Raw genomic sequence first — 22,836 nt, 5'->3', positions numbered from 1 at the left:
CCTGTTGTTCACGTGATTCCTTTGTATTGTTTGGCTGCCATGGAAAAAAACGGTGTCAGTCACTGAGAGGCTGTTCACCCCCCCGCCAAAATCCCAGTCACTACATCACCTCCCTGAGCAAAGTTCCCCACTTGCGGGCACCCAAGCCAAGAATTTGGAGCAATCCTGTGAAAAGAGCAGGGATGGGACAGGATGGGACAGGGTAAACAAATGAGTCACAGTAACCTTCTGGCCTCAGCCCCAGTGGGTCTCAGCTACGGAGCTGAGTGGGTCCTGGCACCGGGCTGTGGGGCTGCCCCTCCAGCTGCCATGACCCTCTTCCCCCTCCAAAGCCACTTCTGCGGAGTGTGTTTGGGGTGCTGGGGCAGGCAGGAGCCCCTTCGGGCTCCTCCACAGCAAGGGGCAGGGGGGGCGGAAATTCAAAATATTGGAATGGAACAACCCCAGGGCTGCAGGAGGTTCATTGCCAGTTGCTTTTGGTGATTTCAGAGAGATTTGGTGTGTATGTGTAAGGAATCGCACCGCGGCCACAGAGAACATCCCCCAGAGCCCAGCTGGGATGAGCCCGGCCGGTGGCATCGAGCATCCCTGGCCTGACACCTGCAAACTGCCCTGCTACGTGGCCAAAAACAGCTGCAAGCGCAGAGGTGCTGGCTGTTTCCATCAGCCCAGCCCAAACGCAGTCCTGGCTCTGCCCTCCATCCAGGGATGGATGCCAGGGGATGCTGCCCTGCTCTGGGTGTTATCACCCAGGCTCCTCCCGAGGAGTAACATTCAATGTCCTCTGCTGAGGGTCTCCTTCCACGGCGGAGACTGGCATGAAATCAAACCTCCTCCCTCTTTTCCCCCAGCCCTCTCCTCCAGGAGAATTCATACCCTTTGCTGGGAACTGGCTAGTGACCAGCTCGTTCAGCCAACGGCTGCGAGCGCTCTCAACCAGAGGTGTGGTGGCTGAGCCAGTGCCAGATGTGCTCGTGTGCAGCCAGATGTGCTGGTGTTCAGAGCGAGATGTTCAAAAGCATCGGAGGAGCCCTGAGGAGGCTGGAGGAGCCCGGGGAAGAGTCAACCCTATGCCTGCAACAACGGCAACACCTTGGGTTGAGATGTTCCTCCAAAACCCAAGTGGTACCCCAAAATATTTCAGAATAAAACTGTTGTTTTTTCCAGGGCCAACCCATTTTCCATCAGAAAGGAGTTTGATGGAAAATCGTCACCTAACCTAAACCCAACAGGTACCTGACCAGCCGCATGTGCCCTGCTCCTGGGCCACCTCGGTTTCCATCTCCTCCTGGGTCACTGCACTGGTAAACAAGGCAACGACAAAAGGAGCAATGACCTAGGGGTGACATGCAAGGTTTTGCCAGGACGGTGACATCTTCTTCCATCATATGCCACCAAAAGGGAGCACTGAGCAAAAAGTGACTTAGCAACGCGGCGAGGGGAGAGTCGCTACCTCCCCCTGCACGCCCGCAGAGTTTTGCAATGCTTCCAGTGCCCCGTGTCAGCTCTTTGAGATCCGTGTTACAACACAGCGGTGCCAGGTACACGCTTGGCCGAGAGAAACCAGCATTTCCGTGTCACTGACCGCCCAGGGAGCAGTGAGGGGACAGGCAAGGACGACCCCGGGGATGTGGGGAGGGCTGTGCCTATATAGAGCACAAGGAAAGGCAGAGGCAGCAGGTTTTGGCTCCTCTCTGCTCACTGCTTGGTTGTCATTTTCTCCTTGGAGAGGGAATTTCTTGATTTTATTTTCTCTGCTCGGTGGCACAGGGTGAGGATGGATGGTGGATCGGCCGGGTTGCTCATTACCCTCTTCCTCCTCTCCATCCTGTGGTTCCTGATCTGGAGAATTGACAGGAAGAGAAGCCAGCTGCCTCCGGGACCGGCCCCATGGCCCATTCTGGGCAACCTATGGCAGAAGGATGTCCTGCCCCTCTACAGGACCTATGACAAGGTAAGAGAGGAGCTGGTGGTGCCAGACCTGCTCCCAGCCCCAGCAGGGCAGCAGGAGAGAAAGCAGGAATGTCCCAAGTCAAAATAAAACAGGAATTGTGCAGGCGACTCTTTTCCCACCTTTCTTTTCTCTTTTCCCACCTTTCTTTTCTCTTTTCCCCCTCCCTTTTGTCCTGCTCTGCTGGAATTGCCCAAATCCTTGCAACTGGGAGCATAATCAATGCTGTTATTGAAGTCTTTCTGCTCCTGTAAGGGACCCACGGTGCTGACACTAATCCCTCTCCGGGCTGCGGCACTGCCCCCAGCCAGAGCTGCTTCCTGGAGATGATGCCCTGAACCCCCAAAGTAGCAGCAGGATCAGAAACCCCTGGGGACAGTGCTGGGGTGGGAGTGGCGCTTCCCCTCCCTGCTTGTGCATTCACCGCTGTTGTGTCCATGAGACTTACTTTAAAATTACTTTAAAATTAAACTAATGACTGGGGTGTGGGACCCTCGTTCACCGCAGCGTTCCTGTCCTCCCACAGCTGAGCAGAACATACGGCCCCATCTTCACCATCTGGCTGGGGCTGAAGCCAGTGGTGGTGCTCTGCGGGTACGAGGTGGTGAAGGATGCTCTGCTGGGCCACTCCGAGGAGTTTGGAGGGAGACCTGAAATACCCCTTGCGATGCAGCTATCAAAAGACTATGGTAGGCATCTGGATTTCTTCTAGACACTATTGCTACCTGGGTGAGCAGAAAGTCCCCAACTGCAGCTGGCCATGCTCAAGTCTAGTGAAGGACTCAACACCCAAGACCTCAGTACTCATTTCCCACTCAGCAAACCCCTCCATCTATTAAACCTCTTGTCCGAGGACAACATTAATTCCTGTTAGCCAGTTCCAGCTTTGTTGTGAGTTTCTGTACAGATTCTCAGCCTTTCAAGGATGTTGCGCACACACCAGGGTTGTCTTCTGGCTCAGTGCCCTACTGCTCCTCAGCTGGGCTCAGAGCAGGGTCCTCTGTTCTTGGGGAGGAGCGGCGGGGTGGGCAGCTGAGTGGTCTTCACTGCTTCCCTCCAGGTTTTATCTCCAACAATGAGAAGAAGTGGCGGGAGCTGCGGAGGTTCACGCTCAGCACCCTGCGGGACTTTGGGATGGGGAAGAACTCCATGTCGCAGCGGGTGCAGAAGGAGGCCCAGCACCTGGTGGAGCTGCTGACAAAACTTAAAGGTGACATGGGTCCTGTCCACCCTCGTCCCCAGGGCAGGTGGAGGACACACAACAGCCTCATGGGATGTGTGGTCCCCAGAGCTGTTTGCAATGGCTGGTGTGGATGATCCTTGCAGAGAGAGGGCTTAGACCTAGTCCCATCCCACCCAAAGAGGTGATGTGGTGTGGTCATGGCTTAAAGGCTAGGGTGGGAGATCCTGCTCCTGAAGTGATGCACATAGTGGGGGACCACCGAGGAACATTTCATGCCCAAAGAACAGAAATAGGAAACTAAAGCGCATGGCATTGAGAACACAAGAAAAACATACTGCTCTGGTGACAAGGAGGTTATCAGGGTGATGTCTTCCTCTCTGACAAAACTGAGCTGCTGCCAGTGCCACCACCTCTTCTGGGGCTTCCTGAATAGAAGAGGAGATGTAGGCTCAGTCGTACACTGGCTCCTCTGCCTCTGATGTGTGGTGCTGGCGAGGGGCCGGTCACTGCAGGGAGATGTTCTGCAGCCCCCCAAATCCCCAAGGCATGTCAGCAGGAGCCCAAAGTGCCTAGAGGTGCCTCAGTCCTGACCAGGGCTCAGAGCTCAAGGGACAGCGGCTGAAAGGGGGAGGAAGGGCATTTTCTATGTTGAAGCAGGTAAAATGTTGACTTTTTGTTACCTTTCTTGCCTATTCTGTGGCTGCAGGAAATGCCTTCGAGCCAATTACGATGTTCAGACACGCAGTTGCCAACGTGATCTGCTCGGTTGTCTTTGGGAGCCGTTACAGCTATAGCGACACAGTCTTTCTGGAGCTACTGAACGTGATTGGGAATTACACCAGCTTCTTCCTCTCCCCCATTGCCACGGTAGGCATCCTCGCTGTGCTAAAGCACCCTTGCTGTGCTCAGCACCCTCATGTCCGATGCACTGGGGCGATCAAGGGATGCTCCTTGGCTTTGATGGGACAGCATGGCTTTGAGGGAAGGTGTAGGCGGCTCCATCCAGGCACTTAAGCTCTCCTGTGCCTCCTCCATCCACAGGTCTACAACACCTTCCCCAACATCATGCACCACCTCCCGGGGCCACACAGGAAAGCCCTGGCTGAGTGTGAGAAGCTGAAGGACTACATCCGACAAAAAGTGGAGATTCACAAGCTGACGCTGGATCCCAGCTGCCCCCGGGACTACATTGACTGTTTCCTTATGAAAGCAGAGAAGGTAGAGGTGGTGCAAAGGGGGTGAGGGCTGCCCTCCAGTCCTGGCTGCAGCCTGGAAAATCACCCCAATGGTACTGAATCCCCTCCCCACTGTATCCTTGCAGGAGAAGAGCAGCCCGGAGAACATGTACAGCAATGAAGACTTGGTTATGTCAGTATTCAACCTCTTTGGTGCTGGGACAGTGACCACTAGCAACAGCCTGGTCTTCTTCCTCTTGATACTGGCGAAATACCCCCATATTCAAGGTGAGGGCAGCAAAATGCGTCTGCTCCCTGTGCCTGAGGAGGTCACAGTGCAGCAAAGCGCAGACAGAGTCTCAGCCCTGCTGGCTCCCATTTGAGGGGAGACCAAAATCATCCTGCGTGGACCACCCAAGGGTAAGAGCCATCAGACACAGTCACACAGGCCAGAGGGATCTGGGTACCTGCTCCCTTTTCCCTGTCCCTGCCTGTGCAGATGGCCCCAGGCTGGTCCACGAGAGATGCCTTGAACCTGCCTGATCCGGGGAGTTATGCGGACAGAGACCCTATTTCTAGTCACAACAAGGGATTACGCCAGGTTCCTCCCTCTCTGCTAGATCAGCCTTTGGTTCTAGGATAAGGCAGTAAGAAATCACAGCAAGCACTGCAGCTCCGCACTTGCCTTTTCCCCAGCTAAGGTCCAAGAGGAGATTGATGCGGTGGTGGGCACCAGCCGTGCTCCCAGCATGGAGGACAAGCTGAAGATGCCATACACCAATGCGGTGATCCATGAGCTGCAGCGCTTCCACAAGACCCGTGTTGAGAACTTCCCGCGGATGACGACTCAGGACGTCGTGTTCAGGGGCCACACCATCCCCAAGGTGACATCATGGCCCTGGACTCCCTGCGTCCCTGAGGGGAGGGGTGGCAGGAGGGCTTGAATGAGATTCGCCTTTGCCCCTAGACTGTTTGCTCACTCCTGAAGGTCCTGGGTCTTTCACAACCCTCAGTGGGAGGAGATGGAGATAACCTTTTAGCGGAGGAGTAGAGGGAGGTGAATGCTGTTGCCAGTTCTGCCCACACACCCATGTCCTTTGCCAGTCCTGGAAAGCACCTCTTCCCACCACGGAGATGTGCAGGGCTGCTGGCGCTGGGAGCCTGAGCTGGGGACCAAGCCAGCCCCCACCTCCTCAGTAGATCTGGGGATGGCCACCGGTCCAGGTTTGATTGCAAGCATTTTGTACAATATCTACCTTGAAGAAACACCTTCCTCCTTTGGACTTTGTGCAGAGAGAGGCATTTTAACGTGAATTAATGGGAATAACTCAGTAATTTCTGTCTCATAAGCTGCACAGAGACTGGCAGGACCACGAGGACAGTGGAGCCCCATGTTAGTTGTCCCTGCCTGGCACAGAGCCATCGCTCCAGTCCACAGACATCAGGGTGGGCATTGGGGTGTGCACATTCAGCTCCGCAGAGCCCTATGCCATGACACTGATGTCCCTCTTTGCTCCCCCACCCTGTCCCTCTCCCGCAGGACACAACTGTTATTCCGGTATTTTCTTCCGTGCATATGGATCCAACCCAATGGGAGAACCCCGAAGAAGTCTACCCAGGCCACTTCATGGATGAGAAGGGCGAGTTCAGGAAGCGCGAAGCCTTCATGGCTTTCTCGGCAGGTCAGTGTGCAGCCCTGCACGCTGCCTTTGCCAGCACCCTGCCTGCAGCGGCTCCGCTCTGGGACCGTCAGTGTGAATATCAATTCCCACCAAAGTTACACCCTTAATGAACTTTCTCGATATCCTTTTATGCCCTTTTTCCCCCCAAATGCTGGATGAGGCCATCAGCCTGGTGCTGACCCTGCCCTTTCTGTGCCCCCAGGGAAGCGGATGTGCCCAGGAGAGGCGCTGGCCCGCATCGAGCTCTTCCTTTTCCTCACCACGCTGCTGCAGAGCTTCACCTTCCAGCTCGCCGTCACGTACGAGATGGATTTATTCTCCCTATGGATTGAGATAGAGAGGAGGGCGATACCAGGCACTTTCTTCGCTATACGGCGCCCGGCGTCCTCTTAAGCAAAGAGCAGTGGGGAGAAGGAAGGGGTCTTCCAGGTGCCTTTGCTTCTTCCAAAATCAGAGCAAGCCGTGCAACCATGAGCTCTACAGCATCAGCCGCCAAGCAGGAGGATGGCTTCGAGCTTCTCCTCGGAGATCTGCCAGGCATCTCTGCCACCAGCTCCATGGGCATCCTGGCTCCCAACCCTTCCCCTTTGCATCCCAGTAATACGAGGAAGATAGCACTGGTTTTCCTCCTCCCATATCTACTGGCTCTGGCTGAACCTCTAGCTCCTTGTGGCAGGGCTGCCTGTGGCTCCCCGGGCTCAACTCAGCTGGGTGTCCCTCATTTTGGTGAGAGGTTGAGTGCTTCTGCAATAAAAATAACCATCACAACTGGATGCTGGTGTTTATAGGGACACTTGCGGTGCCTCCCAATGTCAGGGCAGTGAAGGTCTGGCTTCCTTGCCCTTCACAGATGGTGTGTGAGCCAGCCACGACAGCCTAGGTGACAAGTTGGGGGGACCTAATACTTCTGCTTCCCTGCTTTGTCCCCTCTCTGTACCCTCCAGCATTATACAAAGTCCACTACACTGCAAATGGCGCTCGCTGCCGTCCCCGCACAGGGGTGGAACCCTTGTGGACGCCCTTTAGGGGTTTTAACATCATAAGGTTAAAAAATGAGGCGCGGGGGGTGCCGTGCTTGGGAAGCAAGAAGTATTTTGCCACCAAAGTCACTGCTTCCTCCTCAGGGTGCTCCATACATCTTCTGTGCTGGCGCTGCCTTAACCACCCCTGTACGAAGAGGGAATCACTTGCACACTCCAGCCTCTGCTCCAAAACAGAGATTTTAAAGAAAAGAGATTTTTCTTTAAATGCCTGTGCATGGGAAAAATGACCCAGACACATGCCCACCCTGCCCAGCCTCAGCGATGGCCTGAGCTCCCCCTTCCACCGGTGGGCAGCTGGGGGTGTCCCTGGGCCTTGGAAGACCAGTATGTTTCCCATTGCATCCAGTTCTTCCCAGTGCCCACCTCCCAGATACAGGACTGCATCTGTTCCTGGGGTGTCTTCACCTTTCCCAGGTTTTTGTGTGTCCCGGAACAGACTGAGCCTGGAAAATACTCAGTTTGTTTTAGCTGATTTGCCTTCATTTAATCTTCAAATGAATCTCACACATCTCTGGAATTTATTGCTTGCTTCGAAACACTAATCCCCATGGCTCTGGCCACAGGGAGGACTCCCCAGGCAGGCAGCCCTGCCTGCACCAGGGACAGGCAGAGCCACCCGAGCTCTAGCAGCACCGAAATGACTTCAGCTGGGGAAGGAGCAGAGGTTTCCAATAAAAGGGCTGAGCTGCAGCACAGAGGAGTTGGAGCTCAGGAGGAGTATGTGGGAGAGCAGAACAGATTAAAAAAAAAAAAAAAATTAAAAAAAAAATAAGCTTGCTATCTCAGCAGCTGGCTGTGCTGCTCTGAGGTCCTTCATGTCAATATTTATCTCTAGCAAACATCCTCAGGTGCCAGTTCAGCTCTGTGTGCTCATGTGCGGCTGGTAAACTCACTCTGGGGGTTATCAGAGAGCAGCTGGCGGTGTGGGGTGTGCTCCCTGCGCAGGGGGCTCGGCTTGCTGCGGGGGGTGCTGTCTCAGCAGCAGGGCTTGGGGTTTCTGTGAAGGCTGAGAGGGAATGGGGGTTGCATGAGGGTCTCAGGGCTGGTTTTGGTGGATATTGCCTTGTTGGGGTGCTTGCAAACATGGAGAGAGGGGGTGGCAGGGAGCCTGCCCTGGGCAGAAGTGGCTGCTCCCTCCGGAGCCCTCCTGGTGGTAGGTGGGATGGGGGATGCTGGGGGCTTCCTCACCCTGGGATGGCAGTTTCTTGGTGCTGGGTGCTGCCATCCCAAATGGACCATTTTGTAAAAGATTGTTTCCTAGATACCACCGTAAGAGGAGTGTTTCTGTGCACAGGGAGTGAGAGGCATCTCTGGGAAGGGTTGTGATCTCTCCATGCTTTAATTTGATTAAACAAGCAAGCACCCAGAGGCAGCCTGTAACTGGGTTTGGATCTGGTGAAAAGGGGTGGATTTGGTCTAAGTAGCTCTTTGTGGCAGGAAAACAACCCTGTGCTGGAGAAGAATTGCTGAGGCTGGAGCCCCGCTTCTCTCTGCTCATTGTTCCAAAGAGTTGTGTTAGAATCCTGCACGCCAAACGTGACCATGGGGACGTGCGTGGGATGGCACCTTGGGTGCCTGAGCCTGAAGGGCTGCCAGCTTCGCACAGCGTGTCTGTTTTACAAGCACCAAACTTGAAACCACCGCACCAGCAGCGCTGACCTCTCTGCAGGGCAGAGATCGCCGTGTTCCCATCCAGCGCTGTCTCTTCCGCTCCTGCCCAGTCAGTGCAAGAGCCAAACTGGCACGGCGAAAGCCCCAAACCTGCCGCGCACAGAGCGAGACCCAGGTATGTGACCCTGCTGCCCTAATGCACGTGTGCCCCTGCCTGCGGGGGCCAAGGGGGAGTCCTGGGGAGGCAGGAGTTTATTGTGCTCTGCAATGCTCTGTCGTCTCATCAAAAGGTTTTTTATGACCTAGATAATCTACCTACCTTCTCCCAAATGATGGATGAACCAGCCTTTACTCCTATTCTATGCGCAGTTTTGACTCAGTAGATGACTAAATGAGGTTTTTTGTGGGGTTTCGTTTGGGGTTTTTTCAACCTGGGGAAGCTTGAGACTCAGGAGCCTAAGTAAAAATAATGTGTTTGACCAAAGCAAGCAGATTGTGAAGCATCTTTGCACAATCTCTTCCCAAACACCCCCTGGACCAGCACTGTCCAGCTTACGCTTACTGCCTCTGGGCATCTGTGTCTAAACATCCCAAACGCTGCGGTGCCTGAAGGCTGATGATGCTCCCATTTCCCCGGGCCCTTTTACAGCCGTTTGCTTCACTTCCCAGCTGCCTTGTGCTCCGGGGGCTCTGCAGTGCCCGTGCCCCTGCCCCGCCTGCGGGCTCCCACCCCGCTCCCTGGGCAGAGCCACCCCGAAACCCGCCGGGTGCCCTTTGGCGGCTCTTCGCAGCAATACGGCAGGGCGCTCGGAGCGTTACGGTACCGGGTGTCTCCTAGCAGCCGCGACGCGGCGGGGATGGGCGGGCGGTGGGGAGGAGCAGCCCAGCCGGGGGCAGGTCAGCGGGGCCGGGGCTGCGGGATCCCCGGGGCTGGTGGCGGTACCGGTGGCCGCCCCGGCATCACCGGCTGTGCGTGGGACCCGGGGACAAACGGTCTTGTCCGTGCCCGGGCGCGGGGATGCTGGGACACAGAACAATCTCAGGTGATGCTTCATTTACCGTTTATCAGGCGGAAAGCAGCGGACCGAACCCCTCAGATCGGGGGCAGCCAGGCCTGTGGGGTGAGATATTTGGGGTGCTGATGCCACGGTGGTTTCACCTTTGGTGGCTGTTGAGGCTATCGGTGTGGGAAAGGCAGATACCGCCTTGCTGGGGCTGTGCCGGATCCCCCTGAGCTGCAAAAATCCTCTTTTTTTCTCCCCTGAGGCTTCCAAAGTGGCTGAACTTAACACGAACTGAAAGCAACTGTACGTGCGCTGTCCAGGAGGACGTCATCTATGACGTCACACAGTGTGGATGGGTTTTAACAGACCCGTCCCTGAAGGGTGATAGCTACTGAGCGCCATTTTGGTAGAGAGAAAGAGCATGCAGCCCACGTCAGCGTTCTTCCTTGTCTGGGGAAGGAGCTGCTGTTTGCAGTGTGGTGGGACTGGGATTATCATCTGTTTGTGGGTGTACTTCGTGTCCCCTGGGAACATGGAGTGCTGCGGTCACCCTTAGCTGTTTGTCCTGGAGATGAAGATCTGCCACCGAGCTTTCTCGGGGAGTGCTCTGGGCCAGCCCACAGCTGGAAGAGACGTCCAGGCTATGTACCCCAGGGGTACATGTGCTGTGGTGCAGGGGTGATGTAAGATGTGGGTAACATCACCCAGCTGGTTTCCCTTCTGTCACCTGCAGCAGTCTGCCACCTCCCAGGGCTGTTCTCCTCTAGTGGGTATCTTATTGCATGTGGCAAAATTCCCTGGGCGGGCAGTACAAAGGGTAAGTGCCCAAAGCAGCAGCCCAACCAACGTGACTATTAATTGTAGCTTGATTTGCCTCATGCTATTAACCTGCTGGTTAATACTGCAAATCTGCTATCTTTTAAGTCTCTGATCCTTCCAGCTGCAGGAAATGAGTGGGCAAAGCCGGGGGCGAGCTCAGGTTGTGGAGGGAATGGGGTGTTCTGGCAGCAGGAGCCAGAGGGGACTCGGACCCAGCAGTCTTATCCTGGCCCAGCTCTGCCCCAGTGCCAGCCTGTATGTGTGCCCCAGTGTGCAGTAACCCTGAAAAGGAGGGGATCATCAAGGGAAGAGGAATATAGCTGACAACAATGTAATGAAAAAAACAACTTCCTCATGATTTCTTTGGGCAATGCATCTCAGGATGGGTGGTTGTGAATTGAATGTTTTAAGTCATGAAAACCATACTAAAGAAAGTGCTGAAGGGGCTAATTCTGCATAGCTAGAAGGGGTGGAATAAACAATATAGCATAATTTACTTATTAGATGCTTCATATACTCTTCTAACTTCTGCAGTCCCCTAGTTCAGCTCTAAGAAGCCTACTGTGATTGCAAGGATTAACTCTTTGCTTAATTCTTCCAGAGGAAGAAGATGTAGATGGATCATCTGCTAAATGCCAAAGCAGTTTCAAGGAAGACATTTGTCCTCAGCCCAATGCCCAGATTTGACTTCTACTGTGGTCTGCTTGCACTTCTGGAGCCCTTGAGAGTAAAACCTCATCTGCAGGAACCAGCCAACTTAGTATGATGGGTATGATTAAATCGAGTACTTAATACTTGGGGGGTGGAATCTATGGTGTTTCACACCAGGGCACTAACAACTGGTACTGCCTAGGAACAATTTGGCTTTGGGTCACTTTGAGGAGGAAAAAAAAAGCATGGCAGACCATGGCAATAATTAGCTGAAAAGTTCGGAGAAGTGCCATGCAGGAGGAGGTGATGCCATTCCACAGGTGCTTGTCTTTGCTCCGGGTCACTACCCAAGCTTGCCAAGGTGCTGACAGGATGCTCTTAGTGACGAGACGAAAGACACTGTGTCTCCTTTTGCTGGTTGAGGATGGCGTGGATTGAGATGTTATTCTGGCAGGTTTGTGTTCTGCCAGTTCAACCTGAATTCCAAAATGTAACGCTGTGGCTGGTGTCGCACCTAAAATGAAGCAAAGCCTTACACTGGGGGGGAGGGTGAAGTTTGGCAAAGATGCTGGAGGCGTATGCAGACACCAGCAGAACCTGCTGATGTGAGAAGGACCTTAGCTGTGTTTACGCTTCCGTTATCTGGAGGACAACAGAAATTTATCCCCCTTTCTTTCCTTCTGCAATGTCATAACCCAAGTCACTTCTCTACTGAAGAAAATCTAAGGCTGAAGGAAGAGAAGGTTTTCTGCCCTTTTCAGGAGAGAAGGGCTATGTCCTTGGCATGAGGTTGTTTTGATGTTCCCCCTTAGTCCGGGACAGACACCTTCCCATGGTGGTGACTGCTGTAGATAGAGGTGGAGGAAGCAAAGTACCTTGTTTGCTGTCACGCTGCGTCCCCACCAAGCTTTCCCAGGGTCTCCCGTGGCGCTTTGGATCACTTGATTTTTTCCAGCCGCAAAGAGCCCTCGCTACCCTTCAGGGCAGTGGTGAGGGGAAGGGTTGTCACTCCACACACCTGCCCTCAAACCCCGCTGGCGTGAACTGTCCTGCAAGACACTGAGTGTTTGCACCATTTTCCTTTAAACGGGACAATACCCGAGGGATTAGCAGAAGAGTCAGATTAAAGTCAACCAACTCTTGCAGCGCATTACTAACAGTCTTGAGCTTTGGTGGCTATTAACAAGTGCTTACAAGACTTAATTCTTCTGTCTTATAGGCGGTCAACCACCAGCGGTGTGCTTCTGGCCCCAAAACACCGAGCGCCTATTGCAGGAGGGTCCTGATGCAGAGGATGTCTCGTCTGTTATGTCCGTAGCTGATCAGGATGACACTGTGGTTCCTGTGTCTCTTCAGTCACCCTCTACTGCCAACCAATCCAAGGACTTCATTCGCTGTCTGCCACCTCACCTGGCCATGTATATCCTGGGTAAAGCTGCTCTGATTTTCCAAGGATGTTTTCCCCTAAGGGTCATGGATGATCTCTATGTGGATAGGGGTTAGCAACTCTGTCCTCTTAATTCCTCAGGGTTTTTGGACCAGAAATCCCTCAGTGTATGTGCTGCCGTGAGTAGATGCTGGGCTTTTCTGGCCAAAGAAGTCAAGAGGGAACGTGTGTGTCAAAGTGTAGTACAGGAGAAGATCCTGTATTTGCAGGTATGATGCCTGGGTTTCTGCAATTATTCTGCACTTCAAAAAAAAATGATGGTTTTCTGCTACTGCCCAAGCCATTAGATGGAGATGCTTGTACTAGAGGCCACCTCCCAACTTCACCCTGTTCCTCCTCCTTCCATCTGCAGAGGTAAGCCAGGTTAGATGTTCATACTGTCACAAGTAAGCACAACAGAATAGCCTTTACTGACCTCTAGAGAACCTGCAACTCTAAAAGTGGATCAAGGCATTCTTGTGATCTAGAAAACAGTTTGGTCACAAATGCAAATACTGGACTTCCAGGAACGAGGCGAAATTGGGCAGAGCTACAGTGGCTCCCTAAGGCAAATCCAAAATAAGCTTTACTTGTTCCACATTGGAAGATGGAAATGCTAGGTTTCATTGTGAGAAGTCAGAGCTGGTGGTTGGGCACAGTAAAGCAGAACTTTAAACCAGGAAAGGCTTGTCCTGGTTAGTACAGACCTGCTGTAAACCAGGCTAAGTGTAAAGGTAAATCCCCAAAGAGACAAAGTTAGGGGTCTTTTTGTGCTTCAATTTGTGAAGAGAGCATGGAAATCTCAGCTCTGTGCTAGCATTCACAGAAGGCTTAATGGCAGGTTTCACACATTAAAAATGAATCTTAGATATTGATAAAGATGTTTTGAGAGCCTATCATCTTGGTGCGTTTGGATTCTGAATCAATGGAGTGCTCACCAAAGATGAGATGCACTTTGAATTTTTTTCTGTTGAAATGGGAGTTTTGTGGCTTATTAAAAGCTTAAGACTAGAGTCTGCGAAAAAATAAAAAGCAATTATTTTTTTCACAAGAAGTTAAATCTTATACCAGCAAAGCAGTAAATGCAAGCCAGGTCTCTTAAACAAGAACAGCAAGCCCACGTGTGCATCTCAGCTTTGCATGTAACTTCAGCATCCCATGGAGATGCCGAAGCACCAAGACACGAGCAGCACCCTTCGTGTGCGTGGGCTCTGCGGTGACTGTGTCGCCTCTACTGGTTTATTGCAGGGGTTGTGCCCTAGAGGAGCAGTTCCAAACTATGCTAAAAGAGTGGATGTGACAATTCCGCAGTTAAATGAAGAGGGCGATGTCATTGAAGTGGAAGGCCAAAGCTGGGGAAGTAAAACAACGGTATGTTGGAAGTTGTTTGCTTTCTGTGGATCCTGCATTTCAGCGTTTGGGGAGGAAGGAGGACATGGTGGTCTTGGAAGACAGGACTGAATTAGGGGTTGCTTTGTTCTTCTCCCACTCCTGCTTCTGGCTTGCACCATCAAGAGCAATTCGTAAGAACCAATGCTTGCTCAGCCCGTTGTTGCATGGGAGGGAGCCTGCATCCCTGAACTTGGCCTTGACCTAATGTGTCCCCCCAGTCGCACAAATAGCCTTGAGGCCAGAGGTGCTGGCAAGGCTGGGCAGCATCATGAGGGCATGGCCTTTTCACCAAAGAATAAAGGGTGCAGCTGGCAAGGTCTTCCATTTGCCATGGAATGTGGCATGGGAACAACCCTTCTTCCTGCACTAACCATGAAGTTCCTGCACTGTGGGTGTTCCTTACCAACACTTTCTGGTTCTGTTGGTCGCATCACTATAGTGGGGACTGAGCTGATACCTTTAATGCTATGGAATAATGCCGCATTCCCCCCTACCCGACTTATATATCCCTGTTTCTCTTTCTATCAGGAGGAGGAAGACAATCTGCAGGCAGCCTATCATGATCTGCAAACTGACACGATTCAGCTGGAAGAGAGAAATGTCTTCTGTGGCTCCTATAATATTCGTGTCCTCATAGACCAGTGAGTAGACTGCCCATCTGTAGGGCCAACCAATGGCTTCCAAAAACCTATCCTGTTCCTTGCAATCCTTCTGTGGGAATGCATGGCTGGAGAAAGGTGTCTTGGCATGAGTATTAAGAAATCCTCAGCGTCAAATCCAGTTATTTATGAAGATACCAAGGTAAGGTATTTTTAAAGGCATAAGAGTCAGCGATCCAGTGTATCGTGAGGGATATGGGGCTGGCAGGAGCCCTCTCCCCTCTTTAAGCTTACCCTCCAGATGCAAACATGGCTATGCAGAACTGGGGATCCTTGTCCTGCAAAGGATTCACCTGCATAAGCACGTTGCCCATCAGCTTACTCAACGAGGACCTTTGCGCATCAGAGAAATGCCTGTTACAATCTCAGACCTGTTGTACCTTGTTAGCTGGCTAAAGCTCATCTCAGTCACCGTTTCTTATCCAGATTGGACCGAAGCAGAATAATCCATTACAGCGGCGGAAACTTGGTAGCCATTGGCGCTGCAGACCGAAAAGTGAGGCTTCTTGGTATGTCAAGAATGAAAGAAGTGCCGCCTCTGCTTTCTGGCCACGCTGGGAGCATCAAAGCACTGTTCCTCAATGAGAAGAAAGGGTTCGTTCTCAGTGCGGGCTTTGATCTTGGCATCCGGTGAGCAGCACGGGGACTGTGCCCCGGGATATCAACCCCTTGGAAAATACAGGGAAAATTAAACCTTAATCCTTCCACCCCATCTTTAATGAAAGCAATGGGAAGGAGGATTCCTAGAGTAATGAAGAAAGGACAGCAGGTAAGGAAAGACATCCCCTGCTCACATAGGACAGCTCCTGTTTCCCAGTGTCACCCAGTCCTGAATGATAAAACAGGAAGATACTTTAGAAAAATCTGTGCATCACTGTATCTTAAAACACCAGCTATGTTTCCCATGGGCTCCTGCAGTGATATTCTGGCCTTGCTAAGGTCAGCGTTGAGTTCACTGAGGCCGGGTTTGTCCATGATATCTTAATTAAGTGGGCTTAACACCCTGGTACCTGCTGTACGGCTGCTCCTTTCCAGGTACTGCACCCTGAAACAAGAGGTGGGTGGAGATGATCAGCTCTAAATCTTATTTAGCACTAAATCAAGAGTATCATGATGAGGGGTGAGAAGCTAAACAGCAGGTTGTCCGGCTCTGGCATGGCAATTTCACAACTTTGTTAAAGGCAGCACTTAACAAAAAGGGAAAGAGTTTACACCAATTCTGGCTCTGTTCTCCCTGCTCTTCCCCACTCCAAAAGGTCTGTTTGTTTAACCCAGTGCTTGCGTTCTCCAGATAAAGTCAACAGAAATCATCTTGACACAGCCAATAAACAAACAACTTTGCAGATAAAGTTCTACATTTTAAGGTTAATTGAAGGTAACCATGCCAAAGGTGAAATCTAGCCGCACGTTTCCAGGCAGTCCGGAGGTAGAAGAACAAAGTATATTGGTAAAAATTTAATACTAAGCCTGATGGTCACTCCAAATCCTCCAACACCTTAGTGGAATGACTCTGTATGTATGTACTCGCTGTGTATGGGAGAAAAGCTGGGCCTGCTAAGGAGGAAATAATAAGTAAAATTAATAAGCCGTCAATTAAGTTAATCACTGTATTGACTTTTCTGTCGGTCCTTTGTAGATGCTGGAATATATACAGTGGTGCGTGCATGAAAATCTTTAATGGTCACTGCGGGACAATCACCTGCTTGGATTTACATGAAGAGCTGTTTGTGTCGGGAGCCAGAGACGGGGCGGTGAAAGGTGAGAGCCAGGAGGAGGGGTTCCCAAAGGCAAATAGTAGTGAGAATGGGCAGAGCACTTGGGAGTTGATGAGTGTGACACACACAGTGTGCGAGTATCAAAGTAAGTCTATAAATTGAAGGGTGAATTTTAGCGTCTCATATTTTTGCTTCCAGAACGGCCTAAGCCATGGACACATGTGCACACAAAGGTGTCTGTGTCATCGAATAAACTCCCATTATTTCTCCTTTTATTCAGTTTTAATGGCTTTGGCAGTAGGGACGGACTAACTCATGGGAAAGCGGTATCAATGTCCAGCTTTGCCAGAGGTTTCCTTATTAGCTTATAGAATAAGGACAAAAAGGATGAGCTATTTGCTGGACTTTGCATTTAAAATTTTTACCATGCAATGATACTTTTTAAGTCAACACTTGGCTTATGCACAGAGCTGCAGGTACGAGGTGCAACTGTAGTTCCAATAGTATCTTACAATTCACGTTGTACTTGGCAAAACTTATCATTGGGACATTTTATATTTTTAATATTTCTCCCCTTTGCCCTTTGCTCAGTGTGGAACCTTGAGAGTGGGAAATGTCTCAAGACCCTGAAGCACTCTGGTGCTGTTTGGGTAGTTAAAATGGATGGCACCCGTGTGGTCAGTGGGTGCGACCGGGGGCTGGTGAAAGTCTGGTGCGCTGATACGGGCACGCTGATCAAAGTAAGTTTCTTAGGCGGATGATTTTGTGCTAAATGGTCAAGAATCTTCTGTGCTGGTTTATCATGTCTTTGGCAAAAGCAAAAAAGGTTTTATAAAAAAAAGAATCCCCCAAAACCCAAACCAAAAGCAGTCTTAACTGAAAAAAAATGCAGGAATATTCATAAGCAAATAATATAAAACCAATTTTCAAACGACCATCAGTTTTAACCCAGAGTTTGATTCCCCGTCATTACTTGTTCTCTGCAGATACATGCATCTCTGCTCCTGTAGACGCCTGGGAAGAGGGCGGGAGGGCTTGACTAACGGCTTCTGGGGGTGGAGGTATCATCCATTAGCCCAAAATATGAAACTTGCTCTCAGAACTGGTAACAGTTCGTTTATCCAAAGCAGTTGGACAGCTGCTCTGCAATTTAAAGATTGAGGCCAGACTCTGCTAATTACCTCAGTAGGTGTCCAGAACTCGCATTAGTCCACATCTGAGAGGAGGGAAGCTCTTCCTGCCTGTGGGGAAGAGAGTTGCTAATTGAGATGCACCTTGGATACAAGACATCCCAGCTCCAGCTGAGCTGAGTTTGTGGTTGTCCCTTCCACTACAGCCGGGGCAGTCTGCGCTCTTCTCTCCTGGGTGAACAGCCACGTCTCGGTGCAGTAATGTCTATTTAGCACATGTAATCAAGATGGGAAATGGATGCTAATTCCATGCCAGTAGCTCACCATCAGCAACTAGCCCTGAATATTTCCTGTAAGTGACTATAAAACTACCACAGTTATCCCTAGGGGGTATTGGTATATTATTGGGTGTTAATATAAAACTACAATATAGTATATGAGGCTGCTATTGTGAATGCCATAAGGTATCTTGACATATTTACATCCAGATTGCTGACTGTGTTGCACCTATTTCTTTACTTTGCAGACATTAGAGGGGCACCAAGGCCCAGTTAAGTGCTTGTCCTTTGATCAGTGGCACCTCATCACAGGAAGCACCGATGGATATGTCCTGGGATGGAGCATGTTGGGAAACCTTAAGAGATGCCTAATAGCTTTCCGTCACCCTAAGTAGGAATCGGGTGTTTCAATTTGTGTTTGAGAGTCCACTAGATCTGTAAAGAAAATGTCTTCCTTATAGAAATACAAAATGCTTTAATTATCAGTCTTAGGACTTGAAATATCCCCACTCTCAACAATCTTTGTCTTTAAAACGGTGTCAGGCACTACGTGGTCACCACCAGTGTTTGCCAGTTGAGACCTATAACAACCTAAAATGCAAATATGCAACCACTTGTTCACAAACAGGGGTGACTTCAGACTGGGAGTGCGTAGTCTGATATTTTAAGGATCCCAACCTGTATGCAAAAGGGTATTGGGCTGCCTGGTCAAGAAAAGATCCTGTCTGTGTCAGTTACATGGTGAACCTGACCAACTGTATGTTAATTTTCTAATACTTTAATTGCTTATTAGAACTGTGAAAACTGTAGCATCCTATTGTTTCCATTTACTATCCTAGACATAAAAATGAAATTTTAAACACAGCAGGCCATAACCACACCAGTTGCTCTGAGGATGCACTGCGTTGGTTGGTTTGGACATGGAGGGATGGACTTCACTACTAGGCCTTTTAAATATCTCAATGAGCCTCTTTCTTTGGCCTGTTGATGGAGGCAGACCTCTGCATCTCCTCCAAGACAAAAGAGGTAGTTGATCACATCTTCCTGTGAAAGCACAATGAATGTACCAACACAGACGTGTCGTGTTTTCAGGGAAGTCCTGTCTCTGGAGTTCCTCTATCTCCGAGTCATCAGCGGCTGTGCTGATGGAAAGATTCGCATCTTTAACTTCCTGACTGGAAGCTGCCTGAAAGTGTTGATGGCCAACAGCAGAGGGGACCCCATATCTTCTTTCTATGTTGCGGAAAACAGGTTGGTGATGATGGCTGCAATCAGCCTCAGAACCAAATTAGGTAGCTTACCTTGTAATTTAAAGAACTGTGTATTTTTTCTTTTACTGTCCTTCTCACAGATAAGTTTTAAAGGGCTCTACTGCTTATTGACTACTCCAATAACTTGTTTTTGTTAACAAGGGCTGAAAAGAGATTTGCTTAGTTCATTCAGCAATCTAAACTTTCCTGTTTCTATACAACTTAAGATATAGACCCAACTGTAAAGTTGAATTCAGAACCGAAATCTCTTAAGAAGTTGGAGAATCAAGCCAAGGCCTGACAAAGCCTTTACCTGTTCCCTGACCTACTGTCTCTTTATAAAAAGCCAATCATGGAAAATCCTTCCAGGCTCCTTCTCTTCTGCACCTCTAAACACAAGGTACTTCCCAGCTCCTGTGCAAGCCATGGCTAACATGCTGGTGTCATCAATGCTGGTTTGATCACAACTCTAAAACACAATATATGAGCTGCTGTGAAGAAAATTAACTCCATCCCAACCAGACCTGGTACACCCTCCAATTTCGGTTTAAATGTCCCTAATAATATGGTATCTCCAGTCTCTTTTGGCATGGCACTGATCTAGCTCAGTCCACTGTTGGCAATCTTCATGCTAATTATTTTAAAACTAATTTTGCCATAGAGCTGAATGAAAAGAGCCCTGTAGACCTTGTACATGAGCATGAGTTAAAATGTACAGCGTCTGATTGATGGGACTAATTGCTATGTTTCCTCCAACAAGTGATGGTTATCTTGGATCTATTTAAGCGCCCTCGGGTTTTATATTGCACAGAAGCAAACGGCCCCTTGGGTAATAACTGCTGTGTTAGTGATATCTGTACTTCAACAGCTTTTACTTCCCTTCTCCAGGATGGTGATCAATTCACCAACAAGTCTGTTGACGTTCCAGTTTGAGGATGTCGGGTGGGACTATACCTTAGATGCTGACCGAGAGATGGTGAGGAAGAAAAACCAGCACAAGGGGGCTTCAAGCAGAACAGCGCTTCGGCAAACGAAACGCCACGACATCGGCCGGATGCACCCGCTCGCTCTGGAGACGCAAGATGCTGACCAGCTCATGCTGTCTTACTGGATCCGCTGCCGGTCACCGAAAGGCTGTGGAATGTCTCAAAGTACTACGTACAGCCTTTAAAATACTCTGTCATCACTTTCTAAAATGAGTTAGAAAGAGTTTTAAGTACCCACTGCCTTCATCCTGATCAATATACAGACTCTCTGCTTTTTTAAAGCACAGTCTGGTAGATGTGCTGTTGCATTTCAATGGTTCTGTAATTTCTATGCTTTTGTAAAACCTTTCTACCTTTTTAGAAATGCTTGGTATAAATTCAACACTTTTGTCAGGACAGGCACTGTCATTTTCCAACTGAGTAATAGCGAAATCAGTAGTATTATTCGTATTCTTACAGCTGGCATGCACAGAAACAAGCTGCTGATTCAGTGCTTGAATTATTTATTAGAAAATACTCTAGAAAGTCATAGGACATCTGCAGTCAGGATCTGCCATCACTGGGAAATGCAACTGCACAATAAGCAGGCACCTTTTAAATTGTAACATTGTGATGTGAGGGGTTTTTTTAAAAAAAATCATCAGTTATTTAATACAGTATGTATCACAAATCTCTCAGCTCTACAATCAAGCCATATATTGCAGATGAACTGATGGGCTAAGAAAGTTTTCATGCTGTTTAGGCCATCAGATGCTAACCTCCTTGATGCAACTTTACTTGGTAAAAGATGTAGAGTTTATAGAAACAAGAAACAAACAGGGAGTGCACTATATTTTCATTTTAGTGGCAAAAAAGTATGGGTTGTGTATACATACTTAATATTTTTTAAAAAAAATCAACATTTGCTGCCATCTTTGAATTCTGTGAGGTTCTCTGCTAATCTTGTATCTTTGGATTATTTCTAATACCTAGAGCTTTAGAAGCTGTAGTAAGAGGCAAAACAGTAACCAAAGACTTGAAATTCATCAGCTATGAAGATTTTATTTAACATAAAGAAGTTTAACACCAGTGAAGTTGAGATCACTTTTTCTTCTGTTTTCTAGCTCTGATGAAAGCAGCAGCCTGCCAGCAACAGTGGTCTTTTCTCCAGATGGAAAAGACTTTTCGTATTCAGGCAGAGCGGCAGAAAAAGTTTTTCATTCCTGGCATGGAACACCACCATGCCTTTGCCTCAGGAAACTCAGCGAGAGCATGTTCCGCAAGAATCCTGGCAGGTACCGGTAAGGACTCTTGGCAGCTAGGTAGGACAGTAATTCCTCAAATGAGTGCACCTAAGATAAATGAACAGATTAAACAAAAGGTAAGGATCTCTAGATGACAGGCCCATTCTGGAGGAAAGATTTGCAGGGGTAAAACAGATCACCTGCAGAGCCTGCGATGGCTACGGAAGCTGCTTTAGATCAATCAAAGAAATAGGACGAGTGATCAGCTCTAGCTGAAAAGCCTAGTTCTCTGGTATCTAGGGCTTTTACTGTATCCTTATTCTATTTTTTGATTTCTTCAACAGGTGTAGGAGAATGGTGCACAAAATTTATTCAAGTAGTTGGTATTTAATCAATAGCAGTAACTCAGAAAATTGTTTAAGATAAGTAAATTGTCTCAGCCAGCAACGACGTGGCAACCTGAAACTTGAAAATGAGATAGTGCCGAGATCACAAACATGGTCTGTGGCCATATGGCATTTGTCTCCAGTTAATTTTTCTCAGGTTTTATATTCAGAATCTGTTGAGATCTTAAAGTTTAAGACTTGCTCTGAAATCTTACTTCAGAAGAGCTGTACCAATCGAAAGCCTCTAACCCCAAACTCCTGGTGTTTGTAACCAAGATGCAGGGTCAAACCTGTGTGCAGATTAAACAGCTCTAAATTCTGTGAGTGAGGAACAAGCAGTAATTTCCATTAGTTCGTTTTGCTGTATTCTGCCTTTCTGCACTGTAACCTAACATTCTCTGAAATACGTTTCCAGAGGGTGGAAGTTTCAGTTAACCAGTTTGGGAAAACAGAATTGTATTGCTAAGCAATGATACACAAACGGCGTGACACTGCAAAGTGACAAACAAATTGCTATGTCTTAGTCTGTGTCATAATCCCCATCTAGTCCTTAGTCAAGGGCATAATCACGCAATCCGTCTTGGTGTCTGTCACACGCAGAGGTCATGCCCTACATCCCTTGAGGCAGCAGAGCTAGGCTATGAGCCACGTCTTGTGATTTCCAATTCAAATGCAGCTCTGAGTAGCAACAGTTCAAACTGGTTCTCAGATCTTGGCTCCTTCCAAGATTTCTATGAGGAACTGACTTGTCTTGAGCCCCTTTCCCAAAGCACAAAGTGTAGGACAAGAAAGGGTGTGTGGGAAGAGGTGGTGGGGAACCTCCATTCCTTTCAGAAACCGTGGTTTCAAACAAGGTGGGTGCCAAGCCATCCACACACAAATACAATGTATGTTACAGAATCTGATGTCAGTTTGACCCATACAGGCTGTGGCAATGAACACTTCTCAGTCAACCAAGCCAGAGTTACCTCTGGTGCTGGCAGTGTCATTGGTGAGGCTAAGGATGAGCAAACCGAACTGGGCACTGTTGGCTTGTAGCTTCCTACGCTGCCTGTTCTGTAGAGACGCTTGGACTGTCCCTGTGCCTGTCAATCCAGCATCCATCCTTGGTCTTACTCAGCGATCACAAAAAACCTATCCTCAACTGCAACTGTATTTTATTTTTGGAAACAGATGGCAAATCTGAACGTGGCCCTTCTCTCCATGCACCTGCACATCCTGACAGAGCAGAAGCCGCTTTGCAGCATGAAAAGAGAAGAGGTCCAAGTTGTC

The 22,836-nt window shown here is 49.4% G+C and overlaps 2 protein-coding genes across 2 annotated transcripts; both read left to right on the top strand.

Moving 5' to 3' along the window:
• Positions 1 to 1,693: 1,693 nt before the first annotated feature.
• Positions 1,694 to 6,745, top strand: LOC129214595 (cytochrome P450 2C5-like). The gene is made up of 9 exons (XM_054846503.1): positions 1,694 to 1,954; positions 2,478 to 2,640; positions 3,012 to 3,161; positions 3,841 to 4,001; positions 4,176 to 4,352; positions 4,456 to 4,597; positions 5,006 to 5,193; positions 5,850 to 5,991; positions 6,194 to 6,745. The coding sequence occupies exons 1-9, from the start codon at positions 1,778 to 1,780 to the stop codon at positions 6,382 to 6,384; spliced, it is 1,491 nt and encodes a 496-aa protein (XP_054702478.1). The 5' UTR covers positions 1,694 to 1,777; the 3' UTR covers positions 6,385 to 6,745.
• A 2,815-nt stretch (positions 6,746 to 9,560) lies between these two features.
• FBXW10B (F-box and WD repeat domain containing 10B) lies at positions 9,561 to 22,836 on the top strand. The gene is made up of 14 exons (XM_054847019.1): positions 9,561 to 9,688; positions 11,070 to 11,237; positions 12,339 to 12,548; positions 12,648 to 12,775; positions 13,794 to 13,916; positions 14,466 to 14,578; positions 15,023 to 15,226; positions 16,233 to 16,354; positions 16,903 to 17,051; positions 17,968 to 18,110; positions 18,812 to 18,970; positions 19,858 to 20,127; positions 21,059 to 21,235; positions 22,738 to 22,836. Exons 2-14 carry the CDS (start codon positions 11,231 to 11,233, stop codon positions 22,748 to 22,750), a joined length of 1,818 nt encoding a protein of 605 aa, XP_054702994.1. The 5' UTR covers positions 9,561 to 9,688; positions 11,070 to 11,230; the 3' UTR covers positions 22,751 to 22,836.

The sequence above is a fragment of the Grus americana genome, chromosome 18 (genome assembly GCF_028858705.1).
Source record: "Grus americana isolate bGruAme1 chromosome 18, bGruAme1.mat, whole genome shotgun sequence".
NCBI lineage: Eukaryota > Metazoa > Chordata > Aves > Gruiformes > Gruidae > Grus > Grus americana.
Note: the sequence above shows the minus strand (reverse complement) of the source record. Positions and strands in the feature narration are given on the sequence as shown.